Source organism: Marmota flaviventris, chromosome 4, assembly GCF_047511675.1.
Source record: "Marmota flaviventris isolate mMarFla1 chromosome 4, mMarFla1.hap1, whole genome shotgun sequence".
Lineage (NCBI taxonomy): Eukaryota > Metazoa > Chordata > Mammalia > Rodentia > Sciuridae > Marmota > Marmota flaviventris.
In genome coordinates this window covers 43,565,797-43,582,772 of record NC_092501.1, presented here as the reverse complement: position 1 = coordinate 43,582,772, position 16,976 = coordinate 43,565,797, and the positions used below count along the sequence as shown (strand labels likewise).

At 37.3% G+C, this 16,976-nt stretch overlaps 1 protein-coding gene across 1 annotated transcript; it reads right to left on the bottom strand.

Moving 5' to 3' along the window:
* Positions 1-627: 627 nt before the first annotated feature.
* Positions 628-15,124, bottom strand: Dydc1 (DPY30 domain containing 1). The gene is made up of 6 exons (XM_027939934.1): positions 14,978-15,124; positions 14,141-14,242; positions 7,515-7,607; positions 4,217-4,273; positions 3,676-3,780; positions 628-666 (listed from the first exon to the last, which is right to left on the bottom strand). Exons 1-6 carry the CDS (start codon positions 15,122-15,124, stop codon positions 628-630), a joined length of 543 nt encoding a protein of 180 aa, XP_027795735.1.
* Between the last annotated feature and the right edge of the window lie 1,852 nt (positions 15,125-16,976).

Sequence of the window (16,976 nt, the reverse complement as noted above, 5' to 3'; positions counted from 1 at the left end):
TGCCTGGACCCCACTCAATTCTTTCCATATGGACATTCTATACAAGGTCCCTGGACTTCATAAACCCCAAAGAGGAAGGCAGGATCCTGGATATCCCACTGGGCAGAGAAGTGAAGAAGGAGAAGTTCCTATGCCTATACTTGAGGGGGCTGAGCAAGCTAAGCTTGAGAAAATTCCCCAGCAGGATAGTGGAGAATGTTCCTTCCCCAGACCAGTCACAACATCGAAGTGGGGATTCAGAATTTCCAGCTCCCAGCAAACTGGAGAAAGCCCTGCAGTCCCCTCCCAGGAAGAAAGCCATATCTAAGGCATGCTGAACTGTGCTGAGCTCTCCTCGGTGGCTTCCTCCTTCATTTCCTGCAGACAGCTCATCTTTTTGCCTGTTTTTGCTTGCTTCAGCAAACTCCATCCGTCCTGTTCTCCCAAAGTAATCACACAAATAACCAGATGCATTGGAATATCCAAACAATATTTTAAGGTACTCCTTTGAAGCCCATTTATAAAGTTATCCTTAGAGGGAAAAAAATGTAGAGTTCAAGATTGGAGGTAAAAAAAAAAAATTCTTACAAATCAAGAGCTCATAATTTGAAACTTAAAATAAGCAGACAATTTTTATTGTTCTTAGATTTATTGATCCTGCAAATCTTGATCAATGTTTAATGCGACCTAGAAGCAAAATAAAAGCAAACAGACTTTAATACAATGAGAACTGTGAAAAGGTACAAGAAAGGAAATAGAGCTTACATAATTGCTATGTAAATGAAGTTTTTTTTGCGAATTTCAGATGATTTAGAAGAATATCCAAATAGAACATGATAATGAATGTGTTCTCCAGGTGGTCATCTCCCTTCCTTTCTTCAACTTTTCTTGCTTCCTTTCTCACTCTCTTTGTGAGGTCCTCTTTCTGCGGCCCACCCCTAAAATTCTGGAATTTCCCAAGCTTTTCCCCTGAGCCCGCAGGCTTATAAACACTCACAGCATGCTCTCCCAGGTGCCTTGCTCACTCTCCTTGCTCACTTGGCACCTCTGCCCATGGCTGCTGAATTTGAATCTCCTGCCTGGACTCTTCCCTGTTCTTCAGACCCATACCCTACATCGCATCAAGTGGTCATTTTTACCTGCATATCTCAGAGCTGCCAGAAAGTCAACCTCTCCACACTGAAGCCCTCTTGTTCAAAAACCTTCCTTTTCTAATATTCATCAACTCATCAGATGGTAACACTCAGCTCAGTTGCCTGAGGATAAGAGTTTGGCTTTCTTCTGGGATCCCTCTTCCCTTGTCCACTCAGCCAATCTCGAATTCTCTTAGGACTCATCTCTACCTAATCCTGGTTACTTTGCATCTGGATAACCATAATAGCCTCCTAAATGGTCACCCTTATCCACTGCTGCCCATTGCAAACCTCTCTGCAGCTTATAAAAAGACAGATCTAATCCCTAAATCCTTTGAATAACTCCCACTGCATTTAAGATCAAAATCCCTTACATGAACACTCGGAACCCAGTATCATCTGACCTTTACCACCTCTCCAGCTTTCAATCTTCCCATCCTCCTAGCTTCATGCAACTCAGCCACAGTGCTGGACTGTTTCAGTCCATTCTCAACATCTTGTGTGTGGGCTCTCTCTCTCTCTCTCTTCTCTCTCTCTCTCTCTCTCTCTCTCTCTCTCTCTCTCTCTCTCTCTCTCTCCATCCTCTGGGCTCATCTCAGGCTGAGGCTTCATCTTCATTTCCTCAAGAAGACTCATCCAGCCAGGTCTTGTGGCACATGCCTATAATCCCAACAACTCAGGAAGCCCAGGCAGGAGGATTGCAAGTTCAAGGCCAGCCTTGGCAACCTAGTGAGAGCCTAGGCAACTTAGCGAGATCCTGTCTCAAAAATTAAAAGGGCTGGGGATGTCTCTCAGTGGCAAAATGTCCTGGGTTCAATCCCTAGTACCAAAAAATAAAAATAAAAAAATTTAAAAATCTCTGCCTAGTCCCTCAGAGCACCTTACTCACTGGCCCAAGGCCCACAAAGGGCAGGTACATTGTTCAATAGTGTTTTCTAGCTCCCACCACAGTGTCAAATAATAGCAGATATCCAATAAAAATATAGCCATAAACTGACAAGCACTGAGTCCTTCTAGTCTAACTTTTTGAACAGCTCTTGAAAACAACATTCATGTCCAGCCATGGCTGCCTGTCTCTAGACTACTCGCAAAGCTCCTAACAGGTATCGCACATTCTCTTCCCACAAGATAGCCAGCCTGGCCTTTCTGAAATGCAGCTCTGGATATGTCAGCCTCCACTACATCAAACTCCACTGCCTGTAAGGAAATATGATTCTCTGGGCAGCTATTATAGTCCTTTCAGGGCCTGGCCCCTGCTTTGTCCCTTGCCTCATCCCTTACCTGCCCCCGCTAAATCACTCCACTCCATACTCTCTCCTGCCTGGATCTTCACACTTTTTGTGTTACCTGGAACTCCTCATCCTCCACCTTACCACTGAGTAACAAGTAGGTGACTTCCTTCCCTGACCAAGGTTCCCAATCTGCGCTGGCAGTTCCATCTCATCAAACTAAAGTGCTCCAATGTGCCCTTCTACCAGTACCATCCAGGTCCACACCTGCTAATCTAGCTCAGTTATTGAAAGCTCCTCCTTTCATTCTCAAAAGCATACTAGTTTGGACAATAAATTACCTGGTCATTCTACTAAATTCTGGCCTATTTTCCCTCTAGAGAGTAACCTTGTGTTCAAGGTCAAAACTCTTATTCACAAGTGCATCTGGCACAGAGCCTGGCACACAGAAGACATGATATGTTTGCTAAACAAACAAATGTATTTATACACTGAAAAAGTATGCACTCTCATTAGGATGTGTATGTGGTTCCAGGGCTTATTAAAGAGAAGCAAAATGGTGTGCCTTCCCAAATATAAAGATTATATAATACCCATGTGCATGCACACACATACACACACACACACACACACACACACACATACACACACACACCTTTTGAAGAGATTTTGTTATTTTCAAAGTCTAACCCCAAAATAGACAGATAAGGTGACATACATAGATAGACATAGGCAGATAATAGGCATAGACAGATACAGATATAAGTATGGATTTTCCAATGACACACTTCATTAAATAACATAGTGCCGGGGCTGGGGATGTGGCTCAAGCGGTAGCGCGCTCGCTTGGCATGCGTGCGGCCCAGGTTCAGTCCTCAGCACCACATACAAACCAAGATGTTGTGTCCGCCGATAATTAAAAAATAAAATAAAATATTAAAATTCTCCCTCTCTCTCTCTCTCTCTCTCTCTCTCTCTCTCTCTCTCCCCCTCTTCAAAAAAAAAAAAAAAAACATAGTGCCAATTATGCAAATGGTCAGCAACCAGGGAACTGACTTTCTATGAAGAAAAATAGCCTATTTGCCAACCAATTCTGGCCTTATATGTATTAGGCTTTATCAAAGTAAAGAAAAAGATGAAATAATTTGCTTTTTAAAAAAAATATTTGGGGGTTGGGGTTGTGGCTCAGTGGTACAGCACTTGCCTACCATGTGTGAGGCACTGTATTTGATTCTCAGCACCACATATAAATAAATAAATAAATAATAGAATAAAGGTCCATCAACAACTAAAATATATGTGTATAAATATAATTAAAAATTTTTGATACTTACATCAGAAAACATTGATTCATCAAGTTCTTCTACTCTGCTCAAGTTAGGTGCTCCATATCTATCACTAATTTCAGCAAGTGTTTTGCTTGTGTCTAGAAATCCTTCCTACAATCACAAAACTCACTTTCACTTTTAAGTGACTTGAAACTAATATCTTTCAGATTTAATATGAAATTTCTCAATAACATCATAAAAAGTCAACATTGTTAATTAGTGGAATAACTAATATCTGCTAAGGACAAGAAAAAATTAGAAAAACTACATTCAGAAACTTAAAATACATAATTTGTAAATAATTCTATGGCCAATATTTCAAGATATTCTAGTTTTTAAGTATATAAACACACTGAATGCACAATTTTTGTTTGCTTTGAGATTTAGCTTCAAAGCGCATCACGCTTGTGATCTATCACAAGAACATATATTTGTACTATTAGTTTTGATAATACCCCTTTAGCTACTTACTGATGCATCAAAATTAAGATTTACGTCCTAGCATAGTCATTCATTTCACATAACATAGATAACTTTTTCTTCTCACCTCTGAATAAAAAGTATCCTCATTCTTCGGCATACTTTCCACACTCGTTCTCATCTCCTAGAATATATAAAAGTTAATAAAATACTTTAAATACAGCCCATTTGATTTCATGTTTAATTTTCAAGCATTTTTATTTTTACATAATCAAACTAAGAGTAAAAACCCATCACTCTTTAAGGTGTGGTCTATACACACCTCACACACAACTGCAGATCACAGTTTAATTGAAATACTAGCAGAAGACAGCTATGCTTTATTTATAATTAAGTAAAACTTTTTTAAAACTAAATGAGCTAAAAACATTAAATCTGAAGCCAAGTTATTAGCAAATGTAAAGAGTGACAAAATAAAAGTTCTAATAAAATCTTAAGAAATTTTAAAGAGAATTTGCAGGTATAAGTAGAGTTTTATACATAGTATGAAAGAAATAAGTGTTTGTGTTTTCCCCAAATTCCTATTCGATGAACAAGTCTTCTTCATAGTGTGTAGGCAACACTCTCCATAAGTCTACAGTAGAAATGTATTGCCTAACAGGGGAGGCCTTTTCGTGAATGACAAAGTGTTCTCCCAACCAAGCCAAACCTTGCTTACTATCCACCTTTTCATTCTAAAGCAGCAGGGTGACCTGACAGATCATTTGCTATCGGAAGGCAATAACCTTGTACTCATACATATGGTCATCCTAATTATAGGAACATATGTGATACTATTTTCCAAAGACAACTCCATTTTCCTATGTTCTTATAGCCCCCAACCACAGAAATAGATATTTGAAACAAACAAAACCAGTCAGAATCTTTCCCCCAAATTCTTTTCTTAACTGAACCAAAAGAGAAATCCATTCCTCACCAATGGTGTCAGCTACACACACATAAACCCAGGAACCATTAAAGACCACATTTCTCACTCAAGTGCTACAAACCAGACCATCATGAGAGAGACTGGAAATAGCAACCAGAGAACAGCAGAGGTGAGAGCCCTGGCAGCATTTGATTCTCTTGCTCTCAACAGTCTGGAAGGCCCAAATGTACCAGAGTTCTTCACAGTTGAAGTGTTCAATACTTTCTCCAACTGGCAATCCTTCCTATAAACTTATTTTGAGAATGATAGTTTAAATTGTCTGTCTGCAGCCACGATAAGACCAGAATAAAGAACATGAACAGACTGGTCTCTGAGCAATGGGAGAGGCAGAGGTACTTTGCAGGGGAGAGATAAAGGATGATAATCCAGAGGAGAGACGAATTATTAAAATTACCATCACTCTGGTCACACAGACTGCTGATACCGGAACAGACTGAAATAACATGGGTGTGAGGCTTTGGAGCCATAAAATGATATCTCCTATTTTTAGGCACTCAAACAGAACCATCATTTCACCTCAATAAAAGATACTTTAAATCCCTTATTTTGATTGTTATCTTCTTGATATGATCCTGTTTTTCTCCTGTCATTCTGGGTCACTAACTCAACTAAAGAGAAAGGGTGTGCTTGCATGTATGTGTACATATGTGCATATCCAGGCGCTCCTCCTACATAGACTAACTTAACACCCGCATCTATATTTTATAAAACTATGTAGAGGGGTTTAAATTTATACATCAAAATCTCATCTTTTTGATTCAATTCATTCTTGACACTTTTAAAAACACCCTTTAAATAGAGATGCTCTGATCTGAGCCATTAATAAACATATTGGAAATATTCTATAAAACCTCCTTCTGACCTTATTTTTAATTATGGAATCAACATGGGAGTAACATGTGAGTGTGAGATAGTAGCCACAAATTCAGTCATTCATAAGTTTGGTCTATATGATACATACTTTTCTGATACCAGGAAATATTAGTAAACTGGACATTTGACATTCTATAGACACAATCAATGAAGACAGGTTTTTAAAAAATCAATTGTGCACAATTTACGTTAGTAAAAGACATGAAAATCTATATAAATGTATTTCAAAATGCAAATTACTGTTAACCCATTTAACCTGAAGAAAACAGACATGCTGTTTTCTTCAACAAACTTAACTTCCAACAGTAGCTACCACCATCAGAAATGGTAAGCTTTTTTTTTCCCCTTTTCCTACATTTAGGTTTGTTTGTTTGTTTTTAGAGCATTGTAATTATACACAGTATTGGGGTTCTTTTTTTTAGGATCATAATCCACATGTTTATTAGTGCATTACAGTTGATAATACTGGGTTTAATTTTGACATAATTATGGAAGCATGGAATATAATTTTTTTCATAGGATACAATTTGCTTCAATTCAGTCCCCAGTATTTCCCTTTGCCCTCTGCTATTCCCTACCTGTTTCTTTTCCACTACTCTGTCTTCCTACAATTTATTGATAGTTTGTTTAAAATTAGTGCTTAATATACATAAGGGTGAAAATCACTGTCACATATTCATATGTATACAGAGGAAAGTTTTGACAATTTCATTCCATCATTCCTCTCATCTCTCTTCTTTTTTTTCTTTTTTTAGAGCATTGTAATTATACACAGTATTTGGGTTCCTTTTGACAAATTATATACAAGGAATTTGATTTCAATCCCCACCCCCTCTTTTCCTCCCTTCCTCCCTCCTCCTCTTTTCCCTTCTCTACTGATCTTCCTTTCACTCCTTTATTTATTTGTTTTTGATTGGTACTTTCTACATACATATAAAGGTGAAATTCCCTTTGGTGTGTTTTTATATGTATATAATATGATTCTGTTAGATTCCTTCCATATTTCTTCCCCTTTCCCTCCCTCCTTCCTTCCTCTTATTCTCTGCTTCTACTCCATTGATCTTCCCTTTATCTTCATGATATTTGATACCCTCCCACAACACCTTCTTTCCCTTATTTTGCTTTAGCCTCCGCATGAGAGAAAACATCTGACCCTTAATTTTTTGAGTCTGACATATTTCACATAGCATGATTTTCTCCATTTCCATTCACTTACCAGCAAATGCTATATTTCTTTCTTCTTTATGCCTCAGTAAGACTCCATTGGGAATAGCTAGCTCTTGACAAAAATGTTGACAGAGAAACTTGGTGCTCACAAAGCGGTTTCACATACATGACTGTACTTGATCCTCACAATAATCCAGTGAGATATTACCCATAATATTATGTTTCTATCCATATATTTTGAAACAGGTAAACTGAGATGGAAAAGGTGATGATATACTTAAGTCACCCAGCTAAAGTCTGACAGGTCTTTAGACAATCCCTTGATCTTTTTACTATGATATCAGTTTAAGGATTCTAGAAGATTTTAAATAAACATATTTATAAAACTTAAAATTACCTTCTCTAATTGTTCTTGAGTTCTCTGAAGTTCTTCTAGTCTCTCTTTCTCTTTTTTTTGCATTTCCAACTCCATTTGTAATGCCAGTTGTTGCTGAATATTCAGAAATATGTAAGTCATATTACAGTCTGATTAACCACCAGGAAAATACTCTATCACTCTTAAATGCCCCAGGCTAATTTAATTTATACCTACCTGAATTTTAGAAACTTATAGAAATAAATGATCACAGCCACATAATATTTAGTTTCTACAAATATTTCCTGAAGCACAAAAAAGGGGGAAGATTTCTAATTGCTAGTTGTAGGAAGAACAGTTTGTACAAAAATCAAGTCATTTTCTGTTTATCTTGGAGCTACAAATGCAATTGTGATAATTTTTTCAGATAAAACCTCTTTAAGCATAAATGGATCTTCAAGTAATCAAAACTTGGATGCAAAATAATGGGTGAGAAAAATCTTAAGATTATCTGAAACCATGAATAATCATCAATATATTTGTTCCCAACCCAACACGTATATACTAGAATCTGGGTCGGCTATAAGGATGGTGGGCTAATCTGATGCCACTCATTTTTTTTATAGCTTGGGAGGTAAGAATGCTTTTTACATCTTTAAATAATTGGTAAAGAAATCAAAAGAATGAAATTTCATCACACCTGAAAGTTATATTCAATTCAAATCTCAGCATCCATAAATAAAGTTTTATTGAAACACAGCTGTGCTCATTCACTTATGTACTGTCTGTGACTGATTTTGCCCTGCAACAGCAAAGCAGAGTAGCTGCAACAGAGACCATGAATGGGCCTCTCACAACTTTACACTGCTGCTCAGAGTGCTATGAATTACAGTGACAGCATTATAACTTAACAGGGTTTGGAGTGTCACATTATCACCGTAACATAACATTTAAAAAAAATTATTTCATCTATCATGTCAAAACAAGAGAAGAAATGAATTTCAGATGTTGTGCTTTTAAGGTACAATGGACTGTGGATTATTTTGTTATCAAATTGAATGGCAAAATATGGTTTGTATTATACAATGACATTATGCTAAAAAAAATACACTTAAGCATCAACATTACCACTCTAAGCCTTCACCATGATATTCTTGACTCACATGAAAGCAAAGTTCAGATAAAATAGAAAATTTAAAACAGAATTATCACAGCAGAATTTTTTCACCAAAATTATAAATGAAAGCAAGACTACAACAAATGTAAGTTCCCAACTAGTTCATATCTTATAAAAGCAAGGAATGACATTAGCCAGCAGTGAGTTATTAAAACTCATTTCATTTCAGTGGCCAAAAGATGTGTCCAGGAAAAAAAAAACTTGTTGGATTATTAGTCTTTTGGTGAGGACAGTTGTGCAAAGAGTTGATGTTGGGAAAAACATCCACAGTCAATTAAAAAACAGGCAAATGACTTTGTTTTTCCTTGGCGCTTGATGATAGTCACATGTTCCTAAGGCTGCCCAGTTGTTATTCTAAGAGTCAATTCTGGGTTTGGAACAAATTAGTCTCCATGAACAGTATTCATGGAACAATTATAGGTAAGAATATTTCCAAAAATGTTGAGAAACATAAACACATATACAAGTGTTTATGAAGTGAAGTGAAGTCTGATGTGTTACAACTGATAATGATTAAAATATACATTGTATAGAAAAAGGCTTAGTTGAAAATGCTGGTTAGACACATAGGTGTGTAAAGCTACTACAGAAAATACTTGTATCTCTCATGTGTAATTGAGCCAGCATTGATAATGGTGACTTTCATCCAATCCTATAAACTTTTTTTCTTTACTACTAGAGATTGACCCAAGGACTGTTTATCACTTAGTTACATCCCTAGCCTTTTTTTGTTTTTTTCTGACTTTTGATTTTTTAACAGGGTCTTGCTAAGTTGCTGAAGCTGGCCTCAAACTTGTGATCCTCCTGCTTCAGCTCCTGAGTACCCTGGATTATAGGTATATGCCACAGTGATGGGCCCAATCTTATATACTTAACCATCATGGGTTCTATAATTTTTGTCAGAAATAAAGCTAAATATATCTTGATTTGTCCCACGACACAGCAGTTCTGCAGCTTAACAGTGTTAACATCTTATTGCGAATTTTTAGCTTGGAGCCAAGATTTAAATGTTTTACTATATAAATTTAAGGTATACAATATTATGTTTTCATATACATATGCATACAGAAGTGATTACTAATGGTAGAGAACTTAATATATCCATCTGGTTGCTGTTTGTGTGTGGGGGGGAGATAAGAGTACTTGAAATCTACCATCTTAGAAAATTTTCTATATACAATACAATATCATTAACTACAGTCCCCATCCAGGACCTTAGATCTCTAAATTAGTTCATCTTACCTGACTTCAGTTTTGGACTCTTTGACCTACATCCCCCCATTTTCCCCTCCCACCTCATGTATCCCACCTCTGGTAACCACTTTTTCATTTAAAAAAAAAAAAAAAGATTCCATAAATAAGCCACCTACCCCAGGGCTGTTCTTTTAGTGGGTATAATATAGGAATATCAAGGAATTGCCTTTAAAAGTCTTTTGTAAATAAAATATTACTATTTGTTACCTTTGTAAACATGTTGTTTTGCTAAATATGTTATTAAAATGTATCTGTAAAATGTTCTGAATGTGAGGAGCTTAACTTTTTACTAGACAGTGCTGGGTTGGTGGTGAGAAGTTACTTTCTGGCTTAGGAATGGATAAACTTATTTTGTAAAGGGTCAGATGGTAGTTTATGCTTCACAGGCCTAGAGGCAAAATTGAGGATATTATAGTATCTTATACAGTTATAGAAAGAGAGAAAAAAATTCCACAATATTTTATTGATGAAATTTAAGTAATAATAATCCTTGAATAGATTTTTTATAATACCAGCTTACTATTAAGAATTAAAAAAAATTAAAGATAACATTCCACTTAGTTGGATTTAAAACTTAGTGTTCCTTATTATCAAAGTTGAAAATGTTAATGCTAATCTTTCATCTTTCAAACTGTCTTTTCACACAGATAGTTACTGTCAAATAGTGATATAATCCTGTGTGCCTGTAGTTTAAATTGAGCATATTTATCTCTTAGAAGGCATTTACAGAATCCTATTAGATTTTTCTCCTGATATTTGCCAGCTGAAGTCTGGTAGAAGCTTCTTAATGGCACAGTTAAGTGAATTTTGAAATATGAGAATTTTCTTTGTACCTACAATGTGGTCTAATGAACACTCTGGAACTATAATTTGAGGCTGGAAAATACATCTAAGCCAATCATCTGGGGATGAGGATGTGATTTCTCATTCCAGTTTCTGGAGGCACTGGGAAGTACATAATGCTGGTTGACATTTCTTGTGATTCATGCAACATGAGTTGTTGAAATGATATTACTGCAGTGTAAGATTCATATATGAGTGTTGTTTGTTTTATAATTCTTAGGTTGAATTAAGAAACATAATCAAGAAATTCAAAATCATTTAACATTTGAAGTAATGGTTGAGTGTGATTCTTCTTATTCCAAAAATTTACAACTTGTATGCCAATAACTTATCTATAAAAGAAATGTCATTTATGATAGCATCAAAAAGAACAAAGTACTTAGGAATAAATTTAACCAAGGAAGTAAAAGATCATACACTGAAAATTGTACAACTCCTATAAAAAAAATGAGGATGGCACAAATAAATGGAAAGATAACCCTGTGTTCATGGATTGGAACAATTAATAATATTAAAATGTCCATACTGCCTAAAGTAATCTATAGTTTAAACTTAATACATATTTGGAACCTATCAAAATTCCAAAAAAAAAAAAAAACTATTTACAGAACTAGAAACAAAATGTACTAAAATTCCTGTGGAATCATAAAAGATCCCAAATAGTCTAAGTAATCCTGAGAAAGAAAACAAAGTTGAAGACATTATACTCCTTGATTCCAAATTATGTTACAAAGTTATGGTAATTAACAGTGTAAAAACAGACACGTACATGACCAATGGAATGGAATAGATGGCCCCCACATAAGCCCGAGTATATATGGTCAACAAGTCCTGCAAGATACACACAGGGGAGGGATAGTCACTAGAGTCCAACATGCAGAAGAATGAAGCTGGACCCTTCCTTTTCTTGCACAATACACGAAACTCAACTAAAAATGGATTAAAGATCTGAACTTAAGACCGAAACCATAAAACTCAGAAAACATAGTACGAGAAAATCTCTTTAAAATGCGTCTGGTTATGACATTTTGGATACAGCACTGAAAGCACAGGTAACAAAAGCAAAAATAAACAAGTGGAACTAGATCAAATTAAAATTTTTCTTTCTTCATAGTGAGGGAAACAGTCAACAAGAGAAAAGGCAGCCTGAGGATTGGGAGAAAATATTTGTGAATTATATAGTTGATAAATAGTTCATAACCAAAATATATAGGAAGCTTAACTCAATAGCAAAAAAAAAAAAAAAAAAAGTAGCTGAATTTAAAAATGTGACAAGGTCCTGAAACAGTAGGCCATAGTGTAAAAACAGACGTTTCTCCAAGGAAGCCATAAAAATGTTGAAGAGGAATATGAAAGCTGTTCAACATCACTAGCATCAGGGAAATGGAAAAAGGAACCATTTTGTACACTGCTTGTGAGAGTATAAATTAGTAGAGTCAATATGGAAAAAAAGAGTATGGACATTCTTCAAAAAAATTAAAATATGAATCTAACAATCCCTCTTCTGGGTAAATATCCAAAGGAAATGAAATCAGCATCTCAAAGAGATGACCTGAACTCCCATGATCATTGCAGCATTATTTAGAATAGGCAAAATGTGGAAGCAAATGTCTACCTATAGATGGCTGGATAAAGAAATTCATATAATATCCCAGGGTGGCCAACACTTCACCAGGGAACTTTTGCCTGCTCAGAGGGATAAGCCTGAAATCATTAGTAAAGAACAAAAGACAGAGACAGAATCCCTGTCATTCTGACAGGGGGGCAGATGCTAGGCATAGGAACAGTCAGAGGAGGACAAATCCCCCAAAGTTGCGGCTGCTGGAGAGATGGCTGGCCTGTTTGTATGAATGGTTTGACATCCAGCTCAACATGCTGCCACTTCCCCTCAAGAATAAGCCAAGTAACTGAGGGTGAAGACTCAGAGCAGCAATGTTCTCAACAGCCCTATTCATCTAGACACCTTGGCACCCAGACACTTCTATCTCAGCATCAAGGGAGATTCAGCAGAGAAGCTGTTTGTTAGTTTGTATTTTTCTTTTTATCCACACATCCAAGTAGTGGGCTTCTTTCCCTTTTTAAGATGTGTAGATCTGAGACTCTAAAGTGAAGTCTTCTGTGGTGGAACTACAGAGGTGGCTTACAGTTAGTTCAGGAGTTCTCTAAAAATTGTTAGTTCAGAGGCCACCCTAGAGCTGTCCATTTGAGACTCCTTGACCTCTCCCTCCACTCATTCCCTTACCAGCATGTTCAGCCCCCAGTCCTGCTACCCCAGTCCTGCTAGGCCAACTTTAGTCAAGGAGTCTGCCTCCTCTACACTTGCACTAAGTAGGAAAATCACATAATGACACAACCAAACCAAAGGGCACCACTATGAATGTGTGATCATCCATCAACTGCTACCAAGTACCAGCTGAGTATCCCTTATCAGAAATGCTTGGGACCAGGATTATATCAAATTTCAGAGGTTTTTTTTTCAATTTTGACATATTTGCAGATGTATAATAATATATTTTGGGGATAGATCCTAAATCTTAACACAAAATTCATGTATGTTTCATATACACCCAAGTAATTCCATATAATTTTGGACAAGAAACAAAATTTCATGATGTGGTATCATGTTGCCACTGAAAAATCTTTCAGGTTTGGAGAATTTCAGATTTAGGATTTTTTTTTTTTTTTGTTAGGAATTTAGGAATACTCCATCTGTAATGCTAAGTTTCTTTGGTCAACTCTCTCTTCATTCCCCAAAGCCCCTGCAACCCTTCACATTCCCACTTGCCAATTCATTCTTGGCAGATGGTCATGGTCCCTACTTCACAGAGATGGAAACAGTCACACAGAAACTGTTTCCAACCTGTGCCATGGAAAACCACATGTGCCTCTCCTCTCTTCTGTCCTTCCATTATAATCAAAGAAGTGCCTTCCACTTGCCTCACCATCTTCCAGACCTCATCTCCTCGTCTCCAAGGGAAGCTGACTCTGAATCATCCAGTTTCCTAATGTCACCCACTCCCCGTACTGTGTTCCTAAATCAAAACAAAAAACTCATCTCTCCTGAAAATCTCCTTGAAAATATTATGTTCACTCGCCATCTCCTACTTTACTCCACCCTGAATGAACACTCTTCAGTTCAGCAGAGACATGGTAGACCATTTAGGTCCTGCTCTCTCTCCTGGTCTTCCACGACAGCAAGCTCTCTGGGTTTTCCCAGCTGCACTGCTGCTGTTTCTGCAACAAAGAGGATGCACAAGGGCAGCAAGTTGGATCTATCAGGAAGCCACATCCATGTGGCCAGAGCTGAGGAGTTTGCCCGTGTTTGGGTTGTGGCAGAGGAACTGAAGTTGACATCACTAATTCCTGTAACCACCGAGCTCCCTTTCTTGCTTACCTGCTGCAACAAGAGCTCCTCTGCCTTGAGCCGCTCCATAATTTCCTGCTCCCTCCGAGCCAATTCTCTTTCATGCTCCAAGTCCACCATTTCTTGTTGCCTCTAGCATGGTTAAAAGCAATAGTACGTGACTCATTAGAGACCAAACAATTCAAAAATGATCTTGAAAACTTCACCAACAATAGGAAAACGGGCAAGCAAATTATAGTCCATCCATTTAGAAGCGATATAGTAATTGGGGGAGATGTGTGTTTTATCTGAACAAAGAGCACAAAATTAAAATTATACATTGAGAATGACCACAGGTATGTAAAAAGAAAATCTACAGGCAAACTTGTAAAAAAAAGACTACCTGTAGAAGAAAATACCTAAAAAATGTAAACAGAAATCTTATTTGGGTATTTTTTCTCCTATGTTTTCACATGTTATTTTTCATAATACATACTATTTTTTACAATAGAAATAACATGTATGAGAAATAGTCTGGTGGTCCATTTTCAGAATAAAGTATTCAGTCTTAATTGGATCAAATTATAGTCCTTCCCTTTTGCCCACCTGAATTTTAAAATTAGCCAATAGCCTAGGTTGTACCCTGGAGTCCTCCAATCAGGGTGAAGGGCAGTGCTGCATTAGGTATATAAACCTGCAGAGCCAGCCCAGGTGCTCTTGCTAGCCAGGTTCCTATAGCAAGCCCTTTTGGCAGAAATAAAGGTTTGCCTTTCCCACCCATTTTGAGCATATATTTGATTTCTTATTGCTAACACATGGAATCTTTAAAAAAAAAAAAGAACCAATTATTTTACATTTCTTATTTCATAAAAGGAGATTCATACTTACTAGTTGTTCCATGGTTAAATTTTCCTTATACTTGTAAATCCACAATGCTAAATATTCTATTGGATCCTCTGGGCGAACTCTTGCTACTTCTGCAAGACCTAGAGTTAGACACATTCCAAGGTGCTTTTGAAGATATGACGACTCCATTTCTAACTCATAAATAAAAACCTCTAAAAAAATAAACATTTTGCATTAGTGCAGGCTTTCAGTTACAATACAATAGGAGTAAAGTCAATGAGACCAACAAAGCACTCTACTCTATCATGGGTACTTCCCAGTATGGGTGGCATAAGCAAACTGCCCCGAGGAAACTTCTAACAGCTTCCAAAAGGGCTGTTCTAAAATCATTACAGCTAAAATAGTTAAAAATCCTGAAGGGCTTTTAAGTCCAGTGCATGAGACAGAAAGGGATTATTGACTTCAAGTTGACTTTATGCCAAGCAATACCTGATTCATTTAATCCTCACAACATACCTAAAACTTTGGGTATCACAATTCCCCACTGAGCAGATTGAGGAAGTCCAGGCAAAAAGAGCATAAGTGGACAGTTCAGATTGAAGAGTTGGTACTCACTTCTCGATTCTAGGGCTTCACCCTACACTCTACTAAGATGGTCCTCCTACACCATGTATGCCATCTTTACAAAAAGTCTCAACATTAAAATTCCGTGTATTTCCAAGGTTAAGAGTATAAAAGAATAGAATACAAGGCTCTATTATGGTTTAGATATGAGATGTCCCCAAAAGTTGGTGTTTGTGAGAAAATGCAAGAATAATCAGTGGCAAAATTACTAGATTATGAGAGATTTAACCTAATCAGTGGATTAATCCATGGATGCTGATTAACTGGGTGGTAACTGTAGGCAGGTAGGTCACTGGGGGTGTGCTTTTGTGGTATAGATTTTGTCCTTGGTGAGTGGAGCTCTCTCTCTGCTTCCTGGTTGCCATGTCTTGAACTGCTTTCCTTTTCCTTTTTACCACACCTTTCTGCCATGATGTTCTGCCTCACCTCAGAGCTAAAGAGTAGGCTGACCACAGATTAAACCTTGAAACCCTAAGCCCAAATAAAAACTTTCCGTCCTCTACTTTGTTCTTGTCAGGTCCTTCAGTCACAGCAACACAAAGCTGACCAAAAAAAAAGGCTTCTCACAACCTGGCCCCAAATTTCTTTTCAGGTTTGCTTCCAGGCAACTCCCCTGCCCACAACACACCCTGGGCTCTTGCTCCACTGAACATCCTGCCACTCTGCTGATAACACTTTATGCCTTTCCATCATTGTGATTTTTGTACATGAAGATGATCCCTTCCTCTCAACAGGAAAAAAATATCTCCTCACCTGCAGGACAGAGATCATTTCTCATTCCCTGAGCTTTCCCATGCAACTCAAGGAAGTTGCTCCTTCTCCAAGCAGCTCACATAGTCACAGAAGAAGTTCTCTTAGGGGTAACATCTCAGCTAAATTTGAAGTTAGCTGAGATGTCACCCTAGGAGAACCTTTCCTAAAGGGACAATAAAATTCACAAGGCAACATAGAGAAGGAAGAGCCTTGGTAATGACAGTAGACAAAATGCCAATGTGTCTAGATCCATCCCTGGACAACTGCACCTAGCATTCTGCATAAAATTTCAGAAACACTGATATCTTGAGGTCCATCCATAAGCCTCAAGGCTTTTCTTCTGTCATGAGATGTTGGTCCAAGAGCAAAACACAATCCTACAGAGGGGAACTGACAAAAATCTAGAAAATCATGTGTTTGATCCACCAATCTCACTTCTTGAATACTATCTCAATGATATACTAGCAAAAGTATAAATGGCATATGTACATAGTTACTTGCACTTTCATTTGCCATAGTCAAACTGGAATACCATTCAGATGTTCATATACTAGGGATCAATGAGATACAGCACCCTGGATTCTTGTGCAGGCATAAAAGAGAAGGACAATGCTCTCTAAAACAAGAAATGTTCTCTAGGACCCAAAATGAAGTGAAAAAAAGC

Excerpts from the sequence above, each read along its gene's own strand:
- Dydc1 (XM_027939934.1), bottom strand. The coding sequence starts at position 15,124 with ATGGAGTCGTCATATCTTCAAAAGCACCTTGGAATGTGTCTAACTCTA. Across the intron at positions 7,608-14,140 it reads AGGAGCTCTTGTTGCAGCAG|CAACAACTGGCATTACAAAT; the intron begins GTAAGCAAGAAA and ends CTGAATATTCAG. Across the intron at positions 667-3,675 it reads ATGAATCAATGTTTTCTGAT|GTCGCATTAAACATTGATCA; the intron begins GTAAGTATCAAA and ends TTTTGCTTCTAG.